The 25,618-nt window shown below is 61.1% G+C and overlaps 3 protein-coding genes, 3 long non-coding RNA genes and 1 other non-coding gene across 7 annotated transcripts in view; 4 read left to right on the forward strand and 3 right to left on the reverse strand.

Annotated features, from left to right (window-relative positions):
• The window catches only part of LOC139586508 (uncharacterized), a 1,361-nt gene extending 1,175 nt beyond the window's left edge, over positions 1–186 (reverse strand). Inside the window, exon 1 of the long non-coding RNA XR_011677828.1 lies at positions 76–186. This is a non-coding gene — a long non-coding RNA (uncharacterized lncRNA). The remainder of the gene's footprint in view (positions 1–75) is intronic.
• The window catches only part of LOC139586509 (uncharacterized), a 607-nt gene extending 253 nt beyond the window's left edge, over positions 1–354 (forward strand). The window contains exons 2-3 of the long non-coding RNA XR_011677829.1: positions 40–199; positions 242–354. This is a non-coding gene — a long non-coding RNA (uncharacterized lncRNA). The remainder of the gene's footprint in view (positions 1–39; positions 200–241) is intronic.
• The window catches only part of VAMP2 (vesicle associated membrane protein 2), a 10,314-nt gene extending 4,147 nt beyond the window's left edge, over positions 1–6,167 (reverse strand). Inside the window, exons 1-3 of the mRNA XM_071419988.1 lie at positions 6,089–6,167; positions 3,586–3,709; positions 1,000–1,158 (exon numbers count right to left, since the gene is read on the reverse strand). Coding sequence (XP_071276089.1) covers positions 1,000–1,158; positions 3,586–3,709; positions 6,089–6,090 — 285 coding nt within the window. The 5' untranslated portion in view covers positions 6,091–6,167. The remainder of the gene's footprint in view (positions 1–999; positions 1,159–3,585; positions 3,710–6,088) is intronic.
• Positions 1,229–2,458, forward strand: LOC139586510 (uncharacterized). Its single transcript, XR_011677830.1, has 4 exons — positions 1,229–1,359; positions 1,459–1,570; positions 1,619–1,715; positions 2,336–2,458. It is a non-coding gene; the product is annotated as an uncharacterized lncRNA (long non-coding RNA).
• A 3,248-nt stretch (positions 6,168–9,415) lies between the features above and the next one.
• Positions 9,416–20,765, reverse strand: LOC139586518 (aurora kinase C-like). Its single transcript, XM_071420017.1, has 8 exons — positions 20,527–20,765; positions 20,015–20,069; positions 18,868–19,059; positions 17,536–17,674; positions 14,797–14,948; positions 13,126–13,263; positions 12,754–12,790; positions 9,416–11,633 (listed from the first exon to the last, which is right to left on the reverse strand). Exons 1-8 carry the CDS (start codon positions 20,750–20,752, stop codon positions 11,466–11,468), a joined length of 1,107 nt encoding a protein of 368 aa, XP_071276118.1. The 5' UTR covers positions 20,753–20,765; the 3' UTR covers positions 9,416–11,465.
• A 905-nt stretch (positions 20,766–21,670) lies between these two features.
• On the forward strand, positions 21,671–25,547 carry TMEM107 (transmembrane protein 107). Its single transcript, XM_071420021.1, has 7 exons — positions 21,671–21,688; positions 21,923–22,039; positions 22,442–22,510; positions 22,907–22,944; positions 23,736–23,836; positions 24,592–24,685; positions 24,773–25,547. The coding sequence occupies exons 1-7, from the start codon at positions 21,671–21,673 to the stop codon at positions 24,840–24,842; spliced, it is 507 nt and encodes a 168-aa protein (XP_071276122.1). The 3' UTR covers positions 24,843–25,547.
• Positions 25,405–25,548, forward strand: LOC139586530 (U8 small nucleolar RNA). The gene has a single exon (XR_011677834.1). It is a non-coding gene; the product is annotated as a U8 small nucleolar RNA (small nucleolar RNA).
• The last annotated feature ends 70 nt before the right edge of the window (positions 25,549–25,618 follow it).

Below are 25,618 nucleotides of genomic sequence, written 5' to 3' on the forward strand. Positions count from 1 at the left end.
ATTTTGTGTTGATTTTTGGGTATTTTGTGTTGATTTCAGGGCTATTTTGGGTTGATTTCGGGGTATTTTGGGTACCTTGAGGTTCTTCCACCAGTACTTGCGCTTGAGCTTGGGGTTATCTGGGGCCATTTTGGGGCCATTTGGGGCCATTTTGGGGCTATCTCAGCCCATTTTGAGGCCATTTTGGGTTGATTTTTGGGTATTTTGTGTTGATTTCAGGGCTATTTTGGGTTGATTTCAGGGTATTTGGGTACCTTGAGGTTCTTCCACCAGAACTTGCGCTTGAGCTTGGGGCATTTGGGGCCATTATGGTGCCATTTCAGGGCCATTTTGGGTTGATTTCAGGGTATTTTGGGTACCTTGAGGTTCTTCCACCAGTCCTTGCGCTTGAGCTTGGGGTTATCTGGGGCCATTTTGGGGTAACTTTGGGCTATTCTGGGGGTTTTTAGGGCCATTTTGGGGCCATTTTGGGGCTATCTCAGCTCATTTTGGGGCCATTTTGGGTTGATTTTTGGGTATTTTGGGTACCTTGAGGTCCTTCCACCAGTACTCGTGCTTGAGCTTGGGGTATTTGGGGCCATTTTGGGGTAACTTTGGGCTATTCTGGGGGTTTTTAGGGCCATTTTGGGGCCATTTGTAGCCATTTTTGGGTATTTTGGGTTGATTTCGGGGTATTTTGGGTACCTTGAGGTTCTTCCACCAGTACTTGCGCTTGAGCTTGGGGCATTTGGGGCCATTTTGGGGCTATTTGGGGCCATTTTGGGGTTATCTCAGCCCATTTTGGGGCTATCTCAGCCCATTTTGGGGCTATCTCAGCTCATTTTGGGGCCATTTTGGGTTGATTTCGGGGTATTTTGGGTACCTTGAGGTTCTTCCACCAGTACTTGCGCTTGAGCTTGGGGCATTTGGGGCCATTTTGGGGCTATCTCAGCCCATTTTGGGGCCATTTTGGGTTGATTTCAGGGCTATTTTGGGTTGATTTTGGGGTATTTTGGGTACCTTGAGGTTCTTCCACCAGTACTTGCGCTTGAGCTTGGCCGCGCTGGTCTCGAACTGCGAGGCCCCGGCCTGGAGCGCGTCCGCCCGATCGTCGAGCTCCGAGAGCTTCTGGTCCCGCTCCAGCACCTTGTCCACGTTCACCCGCATGATGTCCACCACCTGCGGCCACAGGGACGGACAGAGTGACCACAGGGGTGGGCTCAGAGTGACCACAGCGATGGGCAATGGGATCAGAGTGACCACAGGGGGCAGTGGGCAGTGTGTCCACGTTCACCCGCATGATGTCCACCACCTGCGGCCACAGGGATGGACAGAGTGACCACAGGGGTGGGCTCAGAGTGACCACAGGGGTGGGCAGTGGTCAGCAGGGGCCTGGAGTGACCACAGCGACGGACAGTGGGTTCGGAGTGACCACAGGGGTGGGCAGTGGGATCAGAGTGACCACAGGGATGGGCTCAGAGTGACCACAGCAATGGGCAATGGGATCAGAGTGACCACAGGGGGCAGTGGGCAGTGTGTCCACGTTCACCCGCATGATGTCCACCACCTGCGGCCACAGGGACGGACAGTGGTCAGCAGGGGCCTGGAGTGACCACGGGGATGGGCAGTGGGATCAGAGTGACCACAGGGATGGGCTCAGAGTGACCACAGCAATGGGCAATGGGATCAGAGTGACCACAGGGATGGGCTCAGAGTGACCACAGGGATGGGCAGTGGTCAGCAGGGGCCTGGAGTGACCACAGGGGTGGACAGCGGTCAATAGGGGCTTGGAGTGACCACAGGGGGCAGTGGACAGCAGGGGCCTGGAGTGACCACAGCAATAGGCAATGGGATCAGAGTGACCACACGGATGGGCAATGGGCTCAGAGTGACCACAGGGATGGGCAGCGGGTTCAGAGTGACCACAGCGATGGGCTCAGAGTGACCACAGGGGTGGGCAGTGGTCAGCAGGGGCCTGGAGTGACCACAGGGATGGGCAGTGGGATCAGAGTGACCACAGGGATGGGCTCGGAGTGACCACAGGGATGGGCAGTGGTCAGCAGGGGCCTGGAGTGACCACAGGGATGGGCAGTGGGATCAGAGTGACCACAGGGATGGGCTCGGAGTGACCACAGGGATGGGCAGTGGTCAGCAGGGGCTCGGAGTGACCACAGGGATGGACAGTGGGCAGTGGTCAGTGGGCTCAGAGTGACCACAATGCTCGGCCATGGTCACAGCCAGGGGCAGCGGTCAGCGGGCTCAGAGTGACCACAGGGATGGGCAGTGGGCTCAGAGTGACCACAGGGATGGGCAGTGGTCAGCAGTGGGTTCAGAGTGACCACAGGGATGGGCTCAGAGTGACCACAGGGAGCAGTGGGCAGTGGTCAGTTGGGCTCAGAGTGACCACAGTGACCAGGGGTCAGTAATGGCCCAGTTGAGCCACTTTGGCCATGGCCACGAAGTGACCACAGCCGAGAAGTGACCATGAAGTGACCACGGCCACAAAGTGACCACAGCCACAAAGTGACCACGGCCGTGAAGTGACCACAGCCACAAAGTGACCACAGCCATGAAGTGACCACGGCCATGAAGTGACCACAGCCATGAAGTGACCACAGCCATGAAGTGACCACAGCCATGAAGTGGCCACACCCAAGGGGGCCACACCCAAGGTCTGGTCATCCCAGGGGTCAAAGGTCATGAATTACCCCATCCCCCCCCCGGCAACACCCACACAGTGACCACGCCCCTTTGGACTCATCCTCATTGACCACACCCCCACTGACCAGTGCCCATATTGGTCACACCCACTGACCACACCCACTGACCCCTCCCTCATTTCACTGACCACACCCACTGACCACACCCAACTGACCACACCCACTGACCCCTCCCTCATTTCACTGACCACACCCAACTGACCCCTCCCTCATTTCACTGACCACACCCAACTGACCACACCCCTCTGAGCCCTCCCCCATTGACCCCTCCCCCATTTTAATGACCACACCTCACTGACCCCTCCTCCAGCCCCTCCCCCATTGCCCCACTGACCCCTCCCCATTTTGCTGACCACACCCACTGACCCCTCCCCTTGGCCCCTCCCCATTTCAATGACCCCTCCCCCACTGACCCCTCCCCCATTTTACTGACCACACCCACTGACCACACCCACTGACCCCACCCTATTTCACTGACCACACCCACTGACCCCTCCCCATTTCACTGGCCACACCCACTGACCACACCCACTGACCCCTCCCTATTTCACTGACCGCACCCACTGACCCCTCCCCATTTCACTGACCTCTCCCCTTGGCCACTTGCCCTCCCTATTTTACTGACCACACCCCCCTGACCACACCCACTGACCCCTCCCCATTTTGCTGACCACAGCCACTGACCCCTCCCCTTGGCCCCTCCCCATTTCAATGACCCCTCCCCATTGACCCCTCCCCCATTTCATTGACCACACCCACTGACCACTCCCACCCCAATGACCCCTCCCCCACTGACCCCTCCCCCATTGGCCCCTCCCCATTTCAATGACCCCTCCCCCTGGCCCCTCCCCCACCGGCCCCTCCCCCCCACTGGCCCCTCCCCCACCTCATCCACTTGGGCCTGTGTTTGCTGCAGCCGCCGGTTGCTGGTCAGGTTGGGGGGAGGGGCCGGGGGTCCCCCCCCTTCGCCCGCGGCGGGGGGAGGGGCGGCGGGGGCCGAGGGCGCCGACCTGGCCGGACAAAGGGCAAAGGGCAAAGGGCAAAGGTCAGCACGGCCCTGAGTGACCACAGAGTGACCACACTGGGGTGACACCAGAGTGACCACAGAGTGACCACGGGGGTGACACCAGAGTGACCACAGTGACCACAGAGTGACCACTGGGGTGTCCCCAATGCCAGAGTGACCACTGGGGACAAAGTGACCACAGGGGTGACACCGAAGTGACCACAGAGTGACACCAGAGTGACCACAGAGTGACCACGGGGGTGACACCAGAGTGACCACAGAGTGACCACTGGGGTGTCCCCAGTGCCAGAGTGACCACTGGGGGACAAAGTGACCACTGGGGTGTCCCCAATGCCAGTGACCACAGGGGTGACACCACAGTGACCACAGAGTGACCACGGGTGTGACACCAAAGTGACCGCTGGGTGTCCCCAGTGTCCAAGGCACCCCCAGATGTCCCCGGAGTGACCACAGGGGTGACCCTGGAGTGACCATGGGGGTGTCCCCAGTGTCCCCAGAGTGACCACAGGAGGGTCCCCAATGTCCCCAGTGTCCCCCCAAATGTCCCCAATGTCCCCAGAGTGACCCAAGGGGTGTCCCCAATGCCTGAGTGACCACAGGAGTATCTGTGGTGTCCCCAAAGTGACCACAGGGGTCACCCTGGAGTGACCACAGGGGTGTCCCCAATGTCCCCCCAAATGTCCCCAGTGTCCCCAGAGTGACCTAAGGGGGGACCCTGAGATCCGAGTGACCACAGGGGTGTCCCCAGTGTCCCCAGAGTGACCATGGGGTGTCCCCAATGCCCGAGTGACCCCCAGACCATCCAGGTGACCCCTCCAGGGTGTCCCCAATGTCCCCAGAGCACCCAAAGTGTCCCCCCCAAATGTCCCCAGTGTCCCCAGAGTGACCCAAGGGGGGACCCTGAGATTCGAGTGACCACAGGGGTGTCCCCAATGTCCCCTCAGCCACCCCAAGGTGTCCCCAATGTCCCCAGAGTGACCACAGGGTGTCCCCAGTGTCCCCTCAGCCACCCAAAGTGTCCCCAGTGTCCAAATAACCCCCCCAAAGTGTCCCCAATGTCCCCAGAGTGACCACAGGGGGGTCCCAAGTGTCCCCTCAGTGACCCCCAGGGTGTCCCCAACATCCCCAGAGTGACCACAGGGGTGTCCCCCAATGTCCCCAGAGCACCCAAAGTGTCCCCAATGTCCCCAGAGTGACCACAGGGTGTCCCCAGTGTCCCCTCAGTGACCCCCAAGGTGTCCCCAGTGTCTCCAGTGTCCCCCCAGAATCTCCCCAGTGTCCCCAAAGTGACCATACGGTGTCCCCAACATCCCCAGAGTGACCACAGGGGGGTCCCCAATGTCCCCCCAGGGTGTCCCCAGTGCCTGAGTGACCCCCCCCCAAATGTCCCCAATGTCCCCCCAACGTCCCCCCCAGTGACCCTTGGGGTGTCCCCAGTGCCCCCCCAATGTCCCCAATGTCCCCCCAGGGTGTCCCCAATGCCCCCCCCGGGTGTCTCCAATGTCCCCAGGGTGACTCTTGGGGTGTCCCCAATGTCCCCAGTGCCCCCCCCATGTCCCCCCAATGCCCCCCCCCGGGTGTCCCCAATGCCCCCCCAGTGACCCCTGAGGTGTCCCCAATGTCCCCAGTGCCCCCCCCAATGTCCCCAGTGCCCCCCCATGTCCCCCCAATGTCCCCAGGGTGACCCTTGGGGTGTCCCCAATGTCCCCGAAGTGACCCCCAGGGGTTCCCCCCCCCCGCCCCATCCAGGCCCCGCCCCCCCATCCAGGCCCCTCCCCCTCCCCCCCCGGGGGGGTCCCCGCTCTCCGGGCCCCTCCCCCCCCCATCCCCCCCCATCCCCATCCCCCCCCGAGCGGTGGGGGAGGGGCGGTGCCTCCGCAGCGGGGGGAGGGGCCCGGGTCAGGATTTTCCCACCCCTCCCCCCCCCCCTCATTTCTGCGTCTGTTGCTAAAAATAACCCGGGGGGTGGGGGAGGGGCGGGGTGGGGGCCGAGCCCTCCCAGTGCTCCCAGTGCGCCCCTCCCCCACCCCCCGCTCTGGGGGGGGGCTCTGAGGGGGGGGGGAGGGGGGGGGATGGGCAGGACCGGGGGGGGAGGGGATGGAGGATGCGGAGGGGGAGGTGGGGAGGGGCAGGGCAGGATCAGGGGGGGATGGGGGGGGTCCCGAGGTGGGGGGGGGGGGGGGGGAATGATGGGGGGGATGGGGGGGGGGGGTCCCCAAAATTTTCATCCCCGGGGGGGGAGGGGGGGAGGGGCGGGGATGGGAGGGTGGGGGAGGGGCGGGGGGGGGTTGGGGATGGGGGGGGGGTCCCGGAGGGGTGGGGGGGGGGGGGGGTCCCGGGGGGGTCGCGCCCCCCCACTCACATCGCGGAGCGGAGCGCGGTCGGTGCGGCCGAAAATGGCGGCGGGGGGCGGCGCGAAACATCCGGGAACCGACGGGGGGGGGAGGGGGGGGCGCGGGGGGGGGGGGAGGGGAGGGGAAGGGAGAGGGGGAGGGGAGGGAGGGGAGGGAGGGGGAGAAATGGGGGGGGTGGGGAAAGGGGGAGCTGGGGGGTGAGGGGGGAGCCGTGGGGATCCTATGGGGTCTGTGCGCATCCTATGGGGTCTATGGGGCTCCTATGGGGTCTGTGCGCATCCTATGGGGTCTGTGCGCATCCTATGGGGTCTGTGGGGGTCCTATGGGGAATCCTATGGGGCATCCTATGGGGTCTGTGCGCATCCTATGGGGTCTATGGGGCATCCTATGGGGAATCCTATGGGGTCTATGGGGCTCCTATGGGCTCTGTGGGGCGCCTATGGGGTCTGTGCGCATCCTATGGGGTCTATAGGGCATCCTATGGGGTCTATGGGGCTCCTATGTGGCATCCTATGGGGCATCCTATGGGGCGTCCTATGGGGCATCCTATAGGGCATCCTATGGGGAATCCTATGGGGCGTCCTATGGGGTCTATGGGGTGTCCTATGGGGTGTATTGGGTTCTATGGGTGTCCTATGGGGTCTATGGGGAATCCTATGGGGTCTATGGGGCTCCTATGGGGTCTATGGGGTGTCCTATGGGGTGTCCTATGGGGAATCCTATGGGGCATCCTAGGGGCATCCTATGGGGTCTGTGGGGGTCTGTGGGGTCTATGGGCATCCTATGGGGTCTATGGGGCATCCTATGGGGCATCCTATGGGGTCTATGGGCGTCCTATGGGCATCCTATGGGGTCTATGGGGATCCCATGGGGTCTGTGAGCATCCTATGGGGTCTATGGGGCATCCTATGGGGAATCCTATGGGCATCCTATGGGGTGTGTGGGGCATCCTATGGGGTCTATGGGGCTCCTATGGGGCATCCTATGGGGTCTATGGGGCTCCTATGGGGTCTGTGGGGCATCCTATAGGGCATCCTATGGGGAATCCTATGGGCATCCTATGGGGCATCCTATGGGGTCTATGGGGCATCCTATGGGGTCTATGGGGTGTCCTATGGGGTCTGTGGGGGTCTATGGGGTCTATGGGCATCCTATGGGGTCTATGGGCATCCTATGGGGTCTGTGGGGTGTCCTATGGGGAATCCTATGGGGTCTATGGGCATCCTATGGGGTCTATGGGGCATCCTATGGGCTCTGTGGGGCGCCTATGGGGTCTGTGCGCATCCTATGGGGTCTATAGGGCATCCTATGGGGAATCCTATGGGGTCTATGGGGTGTCCTATGGGGTCTGTGGGGGTCTATGGGGTCTATGGGCATTCTATGGGGTCTGGGGGAATCCTATGGGCATCCTATGGGGTCTATAGGGCATTCTATGGGCATGCTATGGGGTCTATGGGGCATCCTATGGGGCGTCCTATAGGGCATCCTAGGGGCATCCTAGGGGCATCCTATGGGGTCCATGGGAGATCCTATGGAGTGTCCTATGGGGTCTATGGGGTGTCCTATGGGGTCTATGGGGTGTCCTATGGGGAATCCTATGGGGAATCCTATGTGGTCTATGGGCATCCTAAGGGGTCTGTGGGGAATCCTATGGGGTCTATGGGGTCTGTGGGGGTCCTATGGGGTCTATAGGGCATCCTATGGGGAATCCTATGGGGAACCCTATGGGGTGTCCTATGGGGTCTGTGGGGGTCCTATGGGGAATCCTATGGGGCATCCTATGGGGTCTATGGGCATCCTATGGGGCATCCTACGGGGTCTATGGGGCGTCCTATGGGGTGTATTGGGGTCTACGGGGGATCCTATGGGGTCTGTGGGGAATCCTATGGGGCGTCCTATGGGGTCTATGGGGCACCCTATGGGGCATCCTATAGGGCATCCTATGGGGTCTATGGGGAATCCTGTGGGGCATCCTATGGGGTCTATGGGGAACGGGGGGGTTTATGGGGTGGAGGATCTATGGGGGATCTATGGGGTGAGGGGATTTAAAGGGTGGAATCTATGGGGCACAAGGGATGTATAGGGTGAGGGGATTTATGGGGCATCCTATGGGGGATCTATGGGGGGAGGGGATCTATGGGGTACAGGGGATCTATGGGATCAATGGGGGTTTTCTATGGGGCTGGGAGGTCTCTGTGGGGTTTTCTATGGGGCTGGGGGGTTCTGTGGGGTCTGAGTGGTCTCTATGGGGCTGGGGGATTTCTATGGGATTTCTATGGGGTTGAGGGGTCTCTATGGGATTTCTGTGGGGCTGGGGGTCCTTTATGGGGTCTCAGTGGGGCAGGGGGGTCTCTGAGGGGTCTCTGTGGGGTTTTCTATGGGGCAGGGCTGTCTCTATGGGGCCAAAGGGTCTATGGGGGTTTCTATTGGGGCTGGGGGCTCTCTATGAGCCTGGGGGGTTTATGGGGCTGGGGGGTTCTATGGGGTCTCTATGGGGTCTCTATGGGGCAGGGGGGATTCTATGGGGTCTCTATAGGGCTGGGGGGATCTGAGGGGTTTCTATGGGGCTGGGGGAATTCTATGGGGTCTCTATGGGGTCTCTATGGGGCAGGGGGTTCTGGGGGGTTTTTATGGGTCTGTGGGGTCTCTATGGGGCAGGGGGGATCTGAGGAGTTTCTATGGGGCTGGGGGGTTCTATGGGGTCTCTATGGGGTCTCTATGGGTCTGTGGGGTCTCCATGGGGTCTCTATGGGTCAGTGGGGTTTCTATGGGTCAGTGGGGTCTTTATGGGGTTTTTATGGGTCTGGGGTCTCTATGGGGTTTCCATGAGGTTTCTATGGGTCTGGGGTCTCTATGGGGTCTCTATGGGGTCTCTATGGGGTTTCTATGGGTCTGAGGTCTCTGTGGGGTCTCTATGGGTTTTTATGGGTCTGGGGTCTCCATGGGGTCTCTATGGGGTTTTTCTGGGTCTGGGGTCTCCATGGGGTCTCTATGGGGTTTTTCTGGGTCTGGGGTCTCCATGGGGTCTCTATGGGGTTTTTATGGGTCTGGGGTCTCCATGGGGTCTCTATGGGGTTTTTATGGGTCTGGGGTCTCTGTGGGGTCTCCCTGGGGCCCGGCCCCTCCCCCCACACGGACCCGGCTCAGTCTCGGGTAAAACCAGAACAGCTTTATTGGGGGGGGGAGGGGCGGGGAGACCCCTCCCCAAATAACGGGGGGGGGACCCCAAACAATGGGGGGGGGGGAGGGGCGGGGAGACCCCTCCCCAAATAATTGGGGGGGGGAGGGGCAGGGAGGCCCCTCCCCAAATAATGGGGGGAGGGGACCCCAAATGGCAGCGGGGGGAGGGGGAGACCCCTCCCCAAATAAATGGGGGGGACCTCAAACAATTGGGGGAGGGGATCCCAAACAATGGGGGGGGAGGGGCAGGGAGACCCCTCCCCAAATAAATGGGGGGAGGGGACCCCAAATGGCAGCAGGGGGGGGGAGGGGCAGGGGCGAGACCCCCCCCCCAAAATGGGGGAGGGGCACCCCCAGCCCCTCCCCCCCCCCAATCTCCAGGGGGATTGGGGGTCCTGGGGTGGGGGAGGCGCTGTGCCCATCCCCCCCCAAATTTGGGTTGGGGGCGGGGTTAAAGGTCAGGGGTCAGTGTCCAAATGTCCTGGGGGGGTCAAAGGTCAGGGATGGTCAGTGAGGGTCAGGGATGGTCAGTGAGGGTCAGTGAGGGTCAGGGAGGGTCAGTGAGGGTCAGGGAGGGTCAGGGATGGTCAGTGAGGGTCAGGGATGGTCAGGGATGGTCAGTGAGGGTCAGTGAGGGTCAGTGAGGGTCAGGGAGGGTCAGGGAGGGTCAGGGATGGTCAGTGAGGGTCAGTGAGGGTCAGGGAGGGTCAGGGAGGGTCAGGGATGGTCAGTGAGGGTCAGTGAGGGTCAGGGATGGTCAGTGAGGGTCAGGGATGGTCAGGGAGGGTCAGGGAGGGTCAGGGAGGGTCAGGGATGGTCAGGGATGGTCAGTGAGGGTCAGGGATGGTCAGGGATGGTCAGGGATGGTCAGTGAGGGTCAGTGAGGGTCAGTGAGGGTCAGTGAGGGTCAGTGAGGGTCAGGGATGGTCAGGGATGGTCAGGGATGGTCAGGGATGGTCAGTGAGGGTCAGTGAGGGTCAGTGAGGGTCAGGGAGGGTCAGGGATGGTCAGTGAGGGTCAGTGAGGGTCAGGGATGGTCAGGGATGGTCAGTGAGGGTCAGGGATGGTCAGTGAGGGTCAGGGATGGTCAGTGAGGGTCAGGGAGGGTCAGGGATGGTCAGTGAGGGTCAGGGATGGTCAGGGATGGTCAGTGAGGGTCAGGGATGGTCAGGGATGGTCAGTGAGGGTCAGGGAGGGTCAGGGATGGTCAGTGAGGGTCAGGGATGGTCAGGGAGGGTCAGGGAGGGTCAGGGATGGTCAGTGAGGGTCAGTGAGGGTCAGGGATGGTCAGGGATGGTCAGTGAGGGTCAGGGATGGTCAGGGATGGTCAGGGATGGTCAGTGAGGGTCAGTGAGGGTCAGTGAGGGTCAGTGAGGGTCAGGGAGGGTCAGGGATGGTCAGTGAGGGTCAGTGAGGGTCAGGGATGGTCAGGGATGGTCAGGGATGGTCAGGGATGGTCAGTGAGGGTCAGTGAGGGTCAGTGAGGGTCAGGGAGGGTCAGGGATGGTCAGTGAGGGTCAGTGAGGGTCAGGGATGGTCAGGGATGGTCAGTGAGGGTCAGGGATGGTCAGTGAGGGTCAGGGATGGTCAGGGAGGGTCAGGGATGGTCAGTGAGGGTCAGTGAGGGTCAGTGAGGGTCAGGGATGGTCAGGGATGGTCAGTGAGGGTCAGGGGTCACTCAGGGGTCAGGATGGGCAGTACCCAGGTGGGAGCACCCTCCTGGAATGGCCCCGTACCCAGGTGTGTGCCAGGACCCCCCTGAGGCTCAGGCGCTGCCCTGGCTCTGGGATGGTCAGGGGTCACTCAGGGATGGTCAGGGATGGTCAGGGATGGTCAGTGTGGGTCAGTGGTCACTCAGGGGTCACTCAGGGGTCAGGATGGACAATACCCCGGGGGCAGGACCCTCCGTGAGTGCCCCCGTACCCAGGTGTGTGCCAGGACCCCCCTGAGGCTCAGGCGCTGCCCCAGCTCTGGGATGGTCAGGGATGGTCAGGGGTCACTCAGTGGTCACTCAGGGGTCACAGGTCAGGGGTCAGGGGTCAGGATGGACAATAACCAGGGGGCAGGACCCTCCTGGAATGGCCCCGTACCCAGGTGTGTGCCAGGACCCCCCTGAGGCTCAGGCGCTGCCCTGGCTCTGGGATGGTCAGGGATGGTCAGGGATGGTCAGTGGTCACTCAGGGGTCACAGGTCAGGGGTCAGGGGTCAGGATGGGCAATAACCAGGGGGCAGGACCCTCCGTGAGTGCCCCCGTACCCAGGTGTGTGCCAGGACCCCCCTGAGGCTCAGGCGCTGCCCTGGCTCTCGCCGCAGCAGCCGCTGGATCAGATCCCGAGCGCCCTCTGGGATGTGCGGGGGGAAATGCAGATCGACCTGGGGGGGAGGGGACAGGTGAGACACACCTGGGGACAGGGGAGACACACCTGGGACACACCTGGGGACACACCTGTGGACACCTGAGACACACCTGGGGACACTGGGGAGACACACCTGGGGACACCTGGGGACAGGGGAGACACACCTGGGGACACACCTGGGGATACCTGAGACACACCTGGGGACACACCTGGGACACACCTGGGGACAGGGGAGACACCTGGGGACACCGGGGGACAGGGGAGACACACTTGGGGACAGGGGAGACACACCTGGGGACACCTGAGACACACCTGGGGACAGGTGAGACACAGGGGAGGGGACACCTGGGGACAGGGTGGGCTCAGGGGAGCCCAGGTGGCTCAGGGATGGGGTTTGGAAGTGCAGATCAACCTGGGGGGGGAGGGGACAGGTGAGACACAGGTGGGGACAGAGCAGGGTCAGGTGACACCAGGTGACCTCAGGTGGCACCCAGGTGAGCTCAGGTGGTGCCCAGGTGTGTCCAGGTGTCCCCAGGTCTCTCCCAGGTCTCACCTGAGTCAGGGGGTGTGCACGGACCACCCAAAATCCCCAATCTTGAGCCATTTCCCAGTTCCAGAACCCCGCCCAGGTGTGCCCAGGTGTGCCCAGGTGTGCCCAGGTGTGGCCCAGGTGCGTTACCTGTGTGATCCCCCTGTAGGTGTCAGCTCTGGGTTGGGTTGGGTTGGCTCAGTTTTGGCAGAGTTTGGGTCATTTTGACGGGGATTTTTCCCATTTTCCAGGGTGTTTCAGTGCCCAGGTATGCCCAGGTGCGTTACCTGCGTGATCCTCCTGTAGGTATCCATGGCTGAGGGGCTCTCACAGGAAGGGTTGGGTAATTTTGGGTTAATTTGGGTAAGTTTGGCTCATTTTGATGGGATTTTTCCCCTTTTTCAGGGTGTTTCAGTGCCCAGGTGTGGCCAGGTGTGGCCAGGTGTGGCCAGGTGTGGCCAGGTGCGTTACCTGCGTGATCCCCCTGTAGGTATCAGCTCTGGGTTGGGTTGGTTTGGCTCAGTTTGGCTCATTTGACGGGGATTTTTCCCATTTTTCAGTGCCCAGGTGTGCCCAGGTGTGGCCCAGGTGTGCCCAGGTGTGTTACCTGCGTGATCCTCCTGTAGGTGTCGGCGGCCGAGGGGCTCTCACAGGGGGTTTGGCTCAGTTTTGGCCCAGTTTGGGCTAATTTTGAAGGGGATTTTTCCCTGTTTTCAGTGCCCAGGTGTGCCCAGGTGTGCCCAGGTGTGGCCAGTGTGGCCAGGTGCGTTACCTGCGTGATCCTCCTGTAGGTGTCAGCTCTGGGTTGGGCTGGTTTGGCTCAGTTTTGGCTCAGTTTTGGCTCAGTTTGATGGGGTTTTTTTCCCCGTTTCCAGGGGTTTTCAGTGCCCAGGTGTGCCCAGGTGTGGCCAGGTGTGGCCAGGTGTGCCCAGGTGCGTTACCTGCGTGATCCTCCTGTAGGTGTCGGCGGCCGAGGGGCTCTCGAAAGGGCGGGTGCCCGGCCAGCAGCTCGTAGCACAGCACCCCCAGGCACCACAGGTCCACCTTCTCATCATGGCCGCCGCCCTCCACCATCTCGGGGGGCAGGTAATCCAGGGTGCCACAGAGCGTGCGGCGCCTGAGGGGTTAAACACACACCTGAGCGGTGGGGCACACCTGGGGGGGTGTAACACACACCTGGGGAGGTGTAACACACATCTGGGTGGGTGTACACACACCTGAGCACACCAGGTGTGTCCCAGTTGTGCCCCAGGTGTGCCCAGGTGTGCCCCAAGTAAACCCAGGTCTGTCCCAGGTGTGCCCCAAGTAAACCAGATGTGCCCCAGGTCTGTCCCCAGGTGTGCCCCAGATGTGCCCAGGTGTGTCCAGGTCTCACCCTGAGGGAGGGGGGCGTGCCCAGACCCCCCCAAAAATCCCCAATCTTGAGCCATTTCCCAGCCCCAGAACCCCTCCAGGTGTGCCCAGGTGTGCCCCAGGTGTGCCCCAGGACTCACCTGAGTCAGGGGGTGTGCACAGACCACCCAAAATCCCCAATCTTGAGCCATTTCCCAGCCCCACAACCCCTCCCAGGTGTGCCCAGGTGTGCCCAGGACTCACCTGAGGGAGGGGGCGTGCCCAGACCACCCAAAATCCCCAATCTTGAGCCATTTCCAAGCCCCACAACCCCTCCCAGGTGTGCCCAGGTGTGCCCCAGGTGTACCCCAGATGTGCCAGCTGTGCCCCAGGTGTGCCCAGCTCTCACCTGAGGGAGGGGGCGTGCACAGACCACCCAAAATCCCAATCCTGAGCCATTTCCCAGCCCCAGAACCCCTCCCAGGTGTGCCCAGATGTGCCCCAGGTGTGCCCAGCTCTCACCTGAGTCAGGGGCTGTGCACAGCCCACCCAAAATCCCCAATTTTGAGCCATTTCCCAGCCCCAGAACCCCTCCCAGGTGTGCCCAGGTGTGCCCAGGTGTGCCCCAGGTGTGCCCAGCTCTCACCTGAGTCAGGGGGCGTGCACAGACCCCCCCAAAATCCCCAATCTTGAGCCATTTCCCAGCCCCAGAACCCCTCCCAGGTGTGCCCCAGGTGTGCCCCAGGTGTGCCCAGCTGTGCCCAGGACTCACCTGAGGGAGGGGGCGTGCACGGACCACCCAAAATCCCAATCTTGAGCCATTTCCAAGCCCCAGAACCCCTCCCAGGTGTACCCCAGATGTGCCCAGCTGTGCCCCAGATGTGCCCAGGTGTGCCCAGGACTCACCTGAGGGAGGGGGCGTGCACAGACCCCCCCAAAATCCCCAATCTTGAGCCATTTCCCAGCCCCACAACCCCTCCCACGTGTGCCCAGGTGTGCCCCAGGTGTGCCCAGCTGTGCCCAGGTCTCACCTCAGTCAGGGGGTGTGCACAGCCCACCCAAAATCCCCAATTTTGAGCCATTTCCAGCCCCAGAACCCTCCCAGGTGTGCCCAGGTGTGCCCAGCTGTGCCCCAGATGTGTCCCAGGTGTGCCCAGGTGTGCCCAGGACTCACCTGAGGGAGGGGGCGTGCACGGACCCCCCCCAAAATCCCCAATCTTGAGCCATTTCCAAGCCCCAGAACCCCTCCCAGGTGTACCCCAGATGTGCCCAGCTGTGCCCCAGATGTGTCCCAGGTGTGCCCAGCTGTGCCCAGGACTCACTGAGGGAGGGGGCGTGCACGGACCACCCGAAATCGGCGATCTTGAGCTCCCCCTTGAGGCCGAGCAGGAGATTCTCGGGTTTGATGTCGCGGTGAATCACCTTGCGCCCGTGGCAGTACAGGAGGGCGTCGGCCAATTCCTCCATCAGCTGCCCAAATTTGGGGGTTTAGGGCACCCCAAAATCGTCCTGAGCACCCAAAAATGGACTCGGGGCACCCCAAAACCCCCGGAGCCTCCCCAGGTACCCCCAAATCCTGCCCAGGTGCCTCTGGGGGGAAGCGGCTCCTCCATGGGGACCAGAGGATAAAAACCGGTTTGGGGGACCCCAAAATCCTCAAAATTACCCCAAAAATGGACCTTGCAGGGGATTTCCCAAAATCGTCCTGGGACCCCAAAAATGAAGTCGGGGACACCCCAAAACCCTCGGAGCCTCCCCAGGTACCCCCAAATCCTCCCCAGGTACCCCCAGAACCCCTCAGCTGTGGGGGATGTTTGGGGCAGGAACTTCTCCATCAGCTGCCAAAATTTGGGGGTTTAGGGCACCCCAAAACCGACTCAGGCACCCCAAAATTATCCTGGGGACCCCAAAAATGGACTCGGGGCACCCCAAAACCCCCAGAGCACCCCCAGGTGTCCCCAGGTACCCCCAAATCCTCCCCAGGTGCTCTGGGGGAAGCGGCTCCTCCATGGGGACCAGAGGATAAAAACGGACTCAGGGCACCCCAAAATCCTCCAAAGTGACCCCAAAAATCCACTCAGGACACCCCAAAATCATCCTGGGGACCCCAAAAATGGACTCGGGGCACCCCAAAACCCCCAGAGCCCCCCCCAGGTGTCCCCAGGTGTCCCCAGGTAACCCCAAATCCTCCCCAGGTGCTTTAGGGGAAAGCGGCTCCTCCATGGGGACGAGAGGATAAAAACCGGTTTGAGGGACCCCAAAATCCTCCAAAGTGACCCCAAAAATCCACTCAGGGCACCCCAATATTGTCCTGGGGACCCCAAAAATGGACTCGGGGCACCCCAAAAACCCCCAGAGCACCCCCAGGTGTCCCCAGGTACCCCCAAATCCTGCCCAGGTGCTCTGGGGGGAAGCGGCTCCTCCATGGGGATGAGAAGATTAAAACTGGGTTGGGGGGACCCCAAAATCCTCAAAAATTACCCCAAAAATCCACTCAGGGGTCCCCAAATTGACACAGGGCACCCCAAAAATGGACTCGGGGCACCCCAAAACGCCCAGAGCACCCCCAGGTGTCCCCAGGTGTCCCCAGGTACCCCCAGAACCCCTCAGCTGTGGGGGATGTTTGGGGCAGGATTTGGGGTTTTTGGGGTCCCTGATGGGATTTTTTGGGGTGATTTTGGGGTTTTTAGGGTCCCTGATGGGATTTTTTGGGGTGAGTTTGGGGTTTTTAGGGTCCCTGAGTCGGTGTTTGGGGTGATTTTGGGGCTTTTTGGGGGTCCCTGATGGGATTTTTGTCCGGGGTTTTGGGGTCTCTGAGTCGGTTTTTGGGGTGGTTTTGGGAGTTTTTGGGGTCCCTGGGTTGGTTTTTGGGGTGGTTTTGGGGTTTTTGGAGTCCTTGAGTTGGTTTTGGGATCCCTGATGTGATTTTTGGGGGGGTTTTAGGGTCCTCAAGCTGTTTTTTGGGGTGGTTTTTGGGATTTTTTTCGGGGTCTTTGGGTTGGTTTTTGGGGGTTTTGGGGTGGTTTTTGGGGTCCCTGGATCGATTTTTGGGGTGGTTTTGGGGGTTTTTGGCATCCCTGGATTGGTTTTTGGGGTGATCTTGGGGTTTTTGGGGTCCCTGAGTCCATTTTTGGGGTGGTTTTTGGGATTCTTTGGTCTTTGGGGTGGTTTTAGGGGGTTTTTGGGGTCCGTTTTTGGGATGGATTTCTGGGTCCCTCAGTTGCTTTTTGGGGTCTCTGAGTTGGCTTTGGGGTTTTTGGGGTGGTTTTGGGGGTTTTGGGGGGTCCCTGGATCAGATTTTGGGGTTTTTGGGGGTCCCTGGATCAGTTTCTGGGGTGAGTTTTGGGGTTTTGGGGTGGTTTTTGGGGGATTTTTTTTGGGTTTTGGGGTGGTTTTTTGGGGTCCCCAAGTTCGTTTCTGGGGTGGTTTTCTGGGTCCCTGGGTTGGTTTTTGGGGTCTCTGAGTTGGTTTTTGGGGTGGTTTTGGGGGGTTTTGGGGTGGTTTTTGGGGTTTTTGGGGTCCCTGAGTCCATTTTTTGGGGTGTTTTTTGGCTGTTTTTGGCGTTTTAGGGTCTCACCGTGGCCGTCCTGGTGGCGTCCAGGCGCCGGCAGCGCTGCAGCTCCTTGGGGAGAGCTCCCCTGGGCTTTGGGGGTTTTTGGGGTGGTTTTTGGGGTTTTTGGGGGTGGTTTTTGGGGTTTTTGGGGATCCCTGGATCAGTTTTTGGGGGTGGTTTTGGGATTCTTTGAGGTCTTTGGGGGGGTTTTGGGGGGTTTTGGGCTGGTTTTTAGGGTCTGTTTTTGGGATGGTTTTCTGGGTCCCTCAGGGGGTTTTTGGGGTGGTTTTTGGGGTGATCTTGGGGTTTTTGGGGTCCCTGGATCGGTTTTTGGGGTGGTTTTTGGGATTCTTTGGGGTCTTTGGGGTGGTTTTTGAGGTCCGTTTTTGGGGTGGATTTCTGGGTCCCTCAGCTGCGTTTTGGGGTGGTTTTTGGGGTGGTTTTTGGGGTTTTTGGGGTCCCTGAGTCCATTTTTGGGGTGATTTTTAGCGTTTAGGGTCTCACCGTGGCCGTCCTGGTGGCGTCCAGGCGCCGGCAGCGCTGCAGCTCCTTGTAGAGTTCCCCTCTGGGCGCGAACTCCAGGATGAGGAAGACGCGGCGCCGGTCGTGGAAATAATTGTAGAGCCTGAGCACATTGGGGTGCCTGGGGCAGGGGGAGAGACACCCCAAAAGTGAGACCCCAACCCCAAAATTGGGATCCCCCACCCCCAAAAGTGAGACCCCAACCCTAAAATTGGGATCCCCAACCCAAAAGTGAGAACCCCAACCCAAATCCCAAAGGAGCCGCACTCAAAATGGTCCCCCCGGGCTGGGGCACAATGGTACGGTCCGAGATACTGGGGGGGCTGGGGGACCCCAAAATTGGGATCCCCTCACCCCAAAATTGGGATCCTCACCCCCAAAATTGGGACCCCAACCCCAAAATTGGGATCCCCCAACCCAAAATTGGGACCCCAACCCAAATCCCAAAGGAGCCGCACTCAAAATGGTCCCCCCGGGCTGGGGCACAATGGTACGGTCCGAGACCCCAAAATTGGGATCCCCCAACCCAAAATTGGGACCCCCAACCCCAAAATGGGACAACCCAAACCCAAAATTGGGACCCTAAGCCCAAAATTGGGATCCTCCAACCCCAAAATTTGGATCCCTTAGCCCAAAATTGGGACCCCCCCCAACCCCAAAATTGGGATCCTCAGGCCAAAACTGAGACCCCCCCAGAGAACCTGGGACACCCCAGGTGTATCCCAGGTGTACCCCAGGTGTATCCCAGGTGTGTTTTTCCTCCCAGGTGTATCCCAGGTGTATCCCAGGTGTACCCCAGGAGTACCTGAGGTGTGCCTGGATCTCAATCTCCCCCCAGGTGTATCCCAGGAGTATTTCTCCCCTCCCCAGGTGTATCCCAGGTGTATTTCCCCATCCCCAGGTGTACCCCAGGTGTATCCCTCCCTCCTCAGGTGTATCCCAGGTGTATCCCAGGTGTATCCCAGGTGTATTTCCCCCCTCCCCAGGTGTATCCCAGGTGTATTTCCCACCCCCAGGTGTATCCCAGGTGTACCCCAGGTGTATTTCCCCCATCCCCAGGTGTACCCCAGGTGTATCCCTCCCTCCTCAGGTGTATCCCAGGTGTATTTCCCCCATCCCCAGGTGTATCCCAGTTGTATCCCTCCCTCCCCAGGTGTATCCCTTGTGTATCCCAGGTGTATTTCCCCATCCACAGGTGTATTTCCCTCCCCCAGGTGTATCCCAGGAGTACCTGAGGTGTGCCTGGATCTGGATCTCCCCCCAGGTGTATCCCAGGTGTATCCCAGGTGTATCCCAGGTGTATCCCAGGAGTACCTGAGGTGTGCCTGGATCTCGATCTCCCTCCTCAGCTGGTGCTCCACGCCCTCCTGCTCCACCTGGCTCTTGAAGAGCACCTTGAGGGCCACCAGGAAGCCCGAGCGCCGCTCCCGCGCCAGGTACACGTTGCCAAACTTGCCCTTGCCCAGGGGCCGCCCCACCTCGAAATCGTCCAATGAGAACGAGCGGCTGCCACGGGGACACCGGGGTCACCTGGGGTCACCTGGGACAGCTGGGGACAGCTGGGGACAGCTGGGGACAGACCTGGGGACAGCTGGGGACAGCTGGGGACACCTGGGATAACACCTGGGGACACTTGGGGACACCTGGGATAACACCTGGGGACAGCTGGGGACACTTCGGGACACACCTGAGAGCATCTAGGGACACCTGGGGACACACCTGGGGACACCTGGGGTCACCTGGAGGGACACCTGAGAGCATCTAGGGACACCTGGGGACACACCTAAGAGCATCTGGGGACAGCTGGGGACACACCTGAAAGCATCTAGGGACACCTGGGGACAGCTGGGGACACTTGGGGACACCTGGGATAACAGCTGGGAACAGCTGGGGATACCTGGGGACACACCTGAGAGTATCTGGGGACACTTGGGGACACACCTGGGGACACCTGGGGTCACACCTGAGAACACCTGGGGACACTTGGGGACACACCTGAGAGCATCTGGGGACAGCTGGGATAACACCTGGGGACAGCTGGGGTCACCTGGGGACACACCTGAGAGCATCTAGGGACACCTGAGGACAGCTGGGGACACTTGGGGACACACCTGAGAGCATCTAGGGACACTTGGGGACACACCTGAGAACACCTGGGGACACCTGGGGACACACCTGGGGACACCTGGGCATGGGGAGGACACCTGAGCTGACAACTGCAGGACATGGGGACACCTGGGGACACCTGGAGACACCTGGGGACACCTGGAGACACCTGGGGGACACCAGGTCAGGGGGCACCTGGGCACAGCTCCCCCCTCCCATCATTCCCAGGGGATTTTGGACCCCCCTGGCCCCGCCCCCATGGTTGTGGCCCCGCCCCCATGGTTGTGGCCCCGCCCCATGGTTGTGGCCCCGCCCCCATGGTTGTGGCCCCGCCCCCCTCCACTGTGGCACTCACACGGGTGGGGGAGGGGCTGGCACCGCGCTGGGCTCCAGGGGCACCCGCCCGGCTCCTGGGGGGCACAGGGGTCAGCACCCCAAAAACACCACAAAACACCCCAAAAACACCACAAAATACCCCCAAAACACCCCAAAATCTGACCAAAATACCCCAAAAACACCCCAAAATCTGACCAAAATACCCCAAAACTACCTGAAAAACTGCCCAAAACACCCCAAAACTGCACCCAAATCCCCCCAGGACCCCCCAGTTTCCACCCAAATCCCCCCCAGGACCCCCCAAACTCCACCCAAATCCCCCCCTCCCAGCACCCCCAAATTCCACCTAAATCTCCCAAACTCCCCCCAAATCCCCCAGGACCCCCCCAGATTCCACCCAAATCCTCCCCAGGAGTCCCCAAATTTCCACCCAAATCCCCACCAGGATGCCCCAAATCCACCAGGACCCCCCAAATCCCCCCAGGACGCCCCAATTTCCAGCCAGGCCCCCCCAGTCCCCTCCCCCCGTACCTGGCAGAGCCTTCCCGGGGGGCTCCGAGCCCGGGGGGTCCTTGCAGGGCACCCGCAGGGGGGGGGGGGACCAAACTCTGGGGAGGGGGACACGGGCAGGGGTCACCCCAAAAACCCCGAATTGGGGAGGGGGAAACCCCAAAAATCCCCCCCAAATTGGGGAGGGGTCGTCACCTTGGTCAGGCTGGGGGCCACGTTCTCCTTCTGTGCCATCCTGGGGAGGCATAAAGGGTCAGGGACCCCCCCCCAAAATCCACCCAGGGACCCCCTCAGGACCCCCCAATTCCCTCAATATCCCCTCAGAACCCCCAAGTCCCCTCAAAAACCCCCTCAGGACTCCCCAACACCCTCATAAACCCCCTCAGGACTCCTCAATACGTCCTCAGAACCCCCTAATTTCCCTCAGAAATCCCTTCAGGACCCCCCAAATCCCCTCCGAACCGCCAAAAATCCCTCAGAAATCCCCTCAGGAACCCCCAGCTCCCTCAGGACCCCCCAAATCCTCTCAGAACCCCCGAATTCCCCTCAGAATTCCCCTTCAGGACCCCCTAAGTTCCCTCAGAAACCCTTTAAGGACCTCCCAGATCCCCTCAAAAACCCCCAGTCCCATTCAGGACCCCCCGATTCCCTCAGAAATCCCCTCCGGACCCCCCAGTTACCCTCGGGACCCCCAAAAATCCCCCCTAAAACGCCCCAAGTTTCCACCCCTCACCCGCCGCCCTTCGCTGTCGCCGCCGCCGCTTCAAATTTCCCCCGCGCGCTCCCATTGGCCGGAGCCTGCGGAGTCCCCGCCCCCGACGACGCGCGCCGTGCTCCCATTGGTGATCGCCTCACGAAGCCTCGCCTTCTCAGCGCGCGCTGCTCTCCCATTGGTCGGTCCCTCACGAAGCCCCGCCTCATTTGCGCGCGCCTTCACTCCCCTCCCATCCAGCCGTTCCGCCCACCGCGCGCGTGCCTCGGCACTGATTGGTCGCTGAGAGCGAGAGGGAGGGGGGAGCGGTGAACGACCAATCAGCGCAGGGAACGTGCGGTCACGTGGGGAGGCGGCGGCCATTTTGTGCGCGGCCGTTCCGCCCGGCAACAGGGGCGGGGCCGAGAGGCGGCGGCGGCCAATCAGAGAGCGGGAGGGGTGCGGGGGGCCAATATGGACCAGTACAGCCCAGTATAGACCAGTACGGACTATTGTGAACCACTACGGACAAGCATAAACCAGTGCGAGACACTGCAGCTTAGTTTGGACCAGTATAAACCAGTATAAACCAGTGCAGCCTAGAAGAAACCAGTACGGGTCAGTATAAGCCAGTATAGCCCAGTACAAACCAGTACAGGCCTCTATGGCCCAGTATCCTCCCAGTATCCCCCAGTACCCCTCCAGTACCCTCCCAGTCCCTCCCAGTATCTCCCAGTAGGGGGCGTGGCCCCATTAAAGGGGCGCGGCCGGTGCTATGGGCGCAATCAGCGCGTGCCGGTGGGCGTGGCCATAGCGGTGGGCGTGGCCTCGGCCGTTGCCGCGGTAACGGCGCCGCGCGCGCGGGGCGGGGGGATGGGAAGGAACGCGGGGGGTTCCCGGCGTGGGGGAGGGGACCCCGAGAGTGGGGAGGGGTCCCTGGGGTGGGGGAGGGGACCCTGAGGTCCCGTTCTGGGCACTGAGGGGGGAGGGGAGAGAGTGTGGGGGTGGGGGAAGGGCTAAATGGGATGGAGGCGGGGCTAAACGGGTGGGGGAGGAGCCAAAGGGTGGGGGCAGGGCCGGAGGGGAATTAGGGGGTTCCCAAGGATGGGGGAGGGGCCAGGAGGGGATCTCCCGTTTCTGTGAGGAGGGGGTGGGGCTTAGGGAAAGGGGCGGGGCTTGGCGTGTCCCGCGGTGGGGGCGGGGCGGTGCAAGCCCCTCCCCCTCTCTGGCCCCTCCCCCCCGCAGATGACGCTGCTGCCCGGGCGGTTCCTGGCCATGGCCGCGCACCTGGCGCTGCTGCTCAGGATGGGCGGGGTCAGCGAGAAAGGGGAGGGGCTAACGGGGTGGGCGTGGCCAAAAGGAGAGGGGCACCTGGGGCTGCTGCTCTGCATGGGCGAAGTCGGGGCGGGGCCTAATGGAGTGGGAGGGGCTAAAAGGGGTGGAGCGCCTGGGAATGCTGTGCTGTTCAGGGTGGGTGGGGTCAGGGGCGTGGCCTAACGGAGTGGGAGGGGCTAAAACGGGGAGGGGATTCTGAGGCTGCTGTTGGGATGGGCGGAGTAAGGGGCGTGGCTAAAGCTGGTGGGCGGGGCTTAATTTAATGGGGCGATGTGGGAGGGGTGGGAAACAGGGAGGGGCAAGAAGGGAGGTGGAGGGGGGGGATCCCCGGTGGGCGTGGCCTGATCTGACCCCGCCCCTTTTGCACCCCCCCAGGACCCTCCCAAAAGCCCCTCGGGGGAGCTGGAGCCCGGGTGAGTGAAACCAGTGGGAACCAGTACAGACCAGTATGGCCCAGTATAGACCAGTATGGCCCAGTGCCCCCTGCAATGCTCCCAGTATGGCACCAGTGTGGCACCAGTACAGACCAGTATAGACCAGTATAACCCAATTCTCCCCCAGTGCTCCCAGTATGGCACCAGGGCCCTTCCAGTGCTCCCAGTATAGCCCAGTATGGCACCAGTATAGCCCAGTGCCCTCCCAGTATGACACCAGTATGGCCCAGTATAACCCAATTCTCCCCCAGAGCTCCCAGTATGGCCCCTCCAGTGCTCCCAGTACAGCCCAGTGCCCTCCCAGTATGACACCAGTATGGCCCAGTATAACCCAATTCTCCCCCAGTGCTCCCAGTATGGCACCAGTATAGACCAGTGCCCCCCCAGTGTCCCCCCAGTTCCCTCCCAGTCCCTCCCAGTATCCCCAGTGCCTTCCCAGTGCTCCCACGAGAGTCCCTGGGGGATTTTGGGGTTTTTTGGGGGTCCCTGGGAGGGATTTTGGGGCTGATTTGGGATTTTGGGGGTCCCTGGGGGTGATTTTGGGGTCCCCCCCCATTCCTGACCCCCCCAAATTTTCCCCCGCAGATTTTGGGGGTCCCTGGGGGGTCCCTGGGTGGGATTTTGGGGGGGATTTTGGAGTTTTTGGGGTTTTTCCTGACCCCCATTTCCTCCCGCAGGTTTTGGGGGTCCCTGAGGGGGATTTTGGGGGGGATTTTGGGGGGGATTTTGGAGTTTTTGGGGTTTTTCCTGACCCCCATTTCCTCCCGCAGGTTTTGGGGGGCCCTCGGGGGGTCCCTGGCGCTGCTCGGGGTCGAATTCCTGGGGTTCTTCTCGGGGGTCTCCATGTTCCACTCGGGACAGAGCCTGGGCTGTATCCTGGGGGTCCCCGAAAATGGGGAGGGAGACCCCAAAAAGGGGGGGGGAGACCCTAAAATGGGGGAATTGGGGGAAATTGGGGGGGGATTGGGAGGAATTTAGAGAATTTGGGGGGGGATTTGGGGGAAATTTGGGGGATTTAAGGGGAATTTAGGGGGAATTTGGGGGAATTGGAGGGGGAAATTTGGGGGAATTGGAGGGGGAATTTGGGGAGATTTGGAGGATTTGAGGGTGACTGAAAGGGATTTGGGGAAAATTTGGGGGATTTTAGTGGGGAATTCGGGAAGAACTTGTGGGGGGGATTTGGGGGGATTTCGGGGTGCATTTGAAGGGTGGAATTTGGGGTAATTTGGGGGAGATTTGGGGGATTTCGGGGTGCATTTGAAAGGGGGAATTTGGGGTAATTTGGGGGATTTCGGGGTGCATTTGAAGGGGGGAATTTGGGGGATTTGGGGGGGATTTCAGGGTGCATTTGAAGGGTGGAATTTGGGGTAGTTTGGGGGGGATTTGGGGGGGATTTCGGGGTGCATTTGAAAGGGGGAATTTGGGGTAATTTGGGGGATTTCGGGGTGCATTTGAAGGTTGGAATTTGGGGTAATTTGGGGGGGATTTGGGGGATTTCGGGGTGCATTTGAAGGGTGGAATTTGGGGTAATTTGGGGGGGGTCTCGGTGGGGTTTGGGGGCTCTCAGTGGTTTAGGGGAGGGGGTTTCTCTCTGATTTTTGGGGTGTTTTCCGATGCCCCCCCCAGCCCTGGGTGCCCACATTGGGGCCGCTCTGGGTCTCACCCTGGGCTGGATCGAGGCCTGGGACGGCCCCGCCCTTTGGGCCACGCTGGCGCTCAGGTGAGGCCGGGGGGGGTCCTGGGGGGTCCCGGGGGGGGTTTGGGGGACCCCCCTGACCCCCCCTTCCCCCACTCTGTCCCCCCTCAGTGTCCCCTCGGCCGTGACGGAGCTGCTGCTGCTGGGCCGGGTCCTGCTCTGCCACAGGGGGGCGCTGTGAGCAGGGGGGTGCCCCCCAAAAATCAACCTGGGGGGGTCCCCAAAATCCTCTTAGAGAGGGGTCCCTAAACCCCCTGGGGGGGTGCTCAAAATCCCCCCGGGAGTGGCCAAAATCCCCTCAGGAATCCCCAAAACCCTCCTGGGGTCCCTAAACCCCGTGGGAGTCCCCAGAACCCCTTCAAGGGTCCCCAAAATCACCCCGAGAGTCGCCAAATTCCCCTGGGGATCCCCAAAATGCTCCTGGGGGCATCCCCAAAACCCCCAAACCTCCCCTGGGCTCCCAACCCCCCGACTCGGGCCGATAAACCCCATTTTTACCGCCAAAACAACCCCTGGCGCGTGTTTCATGCAAATGACCCGCGCGGTGCACTCTGGGAGAAAAACCCGTCGGGATTTTGGGGAAAAAAGCCAGCGAAACGGGGGAATTTCGGGGTAAAAATGGGAATTTCGGTCGGGCGGGTTCAGATGTGTCGCTACGATGTCACGGCGGCGGTGTCGCGGTGTCGCCGTGATCTCGGTATGGCTGTTCTGGGTTAAGTTCCGGCCGCCGCCATTTTCCGGCATCGTCAGTGCGGTACATCCTGACCTGCCCCGCTCTGCGGGCAGTGCGTGATGAGCGCGTGCGCGATGACGTTTACGTGATTACGTCACGCGTGGGCGGCGATTGGCTGACGCAACAAGGCCGCGCCGCCCTTCCTGACTCTGACTGCGCCTGCGCGGGGCCAGGGCGGGATGGACCGCAACGGGGGCGGGGCCGGCGAACTCGTGTCTCCCTTA

Source organism: Agelaius tricolor, unplaced genomic scaffold (assembly GCF_023055355.1).
Source record: "Agelaius tricolor isolate 1412-34295 unplaced genomic scaffold, bAgeTri1.0.p SCAF_120, whole genome shotgun sequence".
Lineage (NCBI taxonomy): Eukaryota > Metazoa > Chordata > Aves > Passeriformes > Icteridae > Agelaius > Agelaius tricolor.

Coding starts and splice junctions, on each gene's coding strand:
- TMEM107 (XM_071420021.1), top strand. Junction 22,511..22,906: donor TGCTGCTCAGGATGGGCGGG/GTCAGCGAGAAA, acceptor GCACCCCCCCAG/GACCCTCCCAAAAGCCCCTC. Junction 23,837..24,591: donor CTCGGGACAGAGCCTGGGCT/GTATCCTGGGGG, acceptor TGCCCCCCCCAG/CCCTGGGTGCCCACATTGGG.
- LOC139586518 (XM_071420017.1), bottom strand. CDS start 20,752: ATGCCTCCCCAGGATGGCACAGAAGGAGAACGTGGCCCCCAGCCTGAC. Junction 19,060..20,014: donor CCAGCCCCTCCCCCACCCGT/GTGAGTGCCACA, acceptor TCCCCGTGGCAG/CCGCTCGTTCTCATTGGACG. Junction 13,264..14,796: donor CACGCCCCCTCCCTCAGTGA/GTCCTGGGCACA, acceptor TTAACCCCTCAG/GCGCCGCACGCTCTGTGGCA.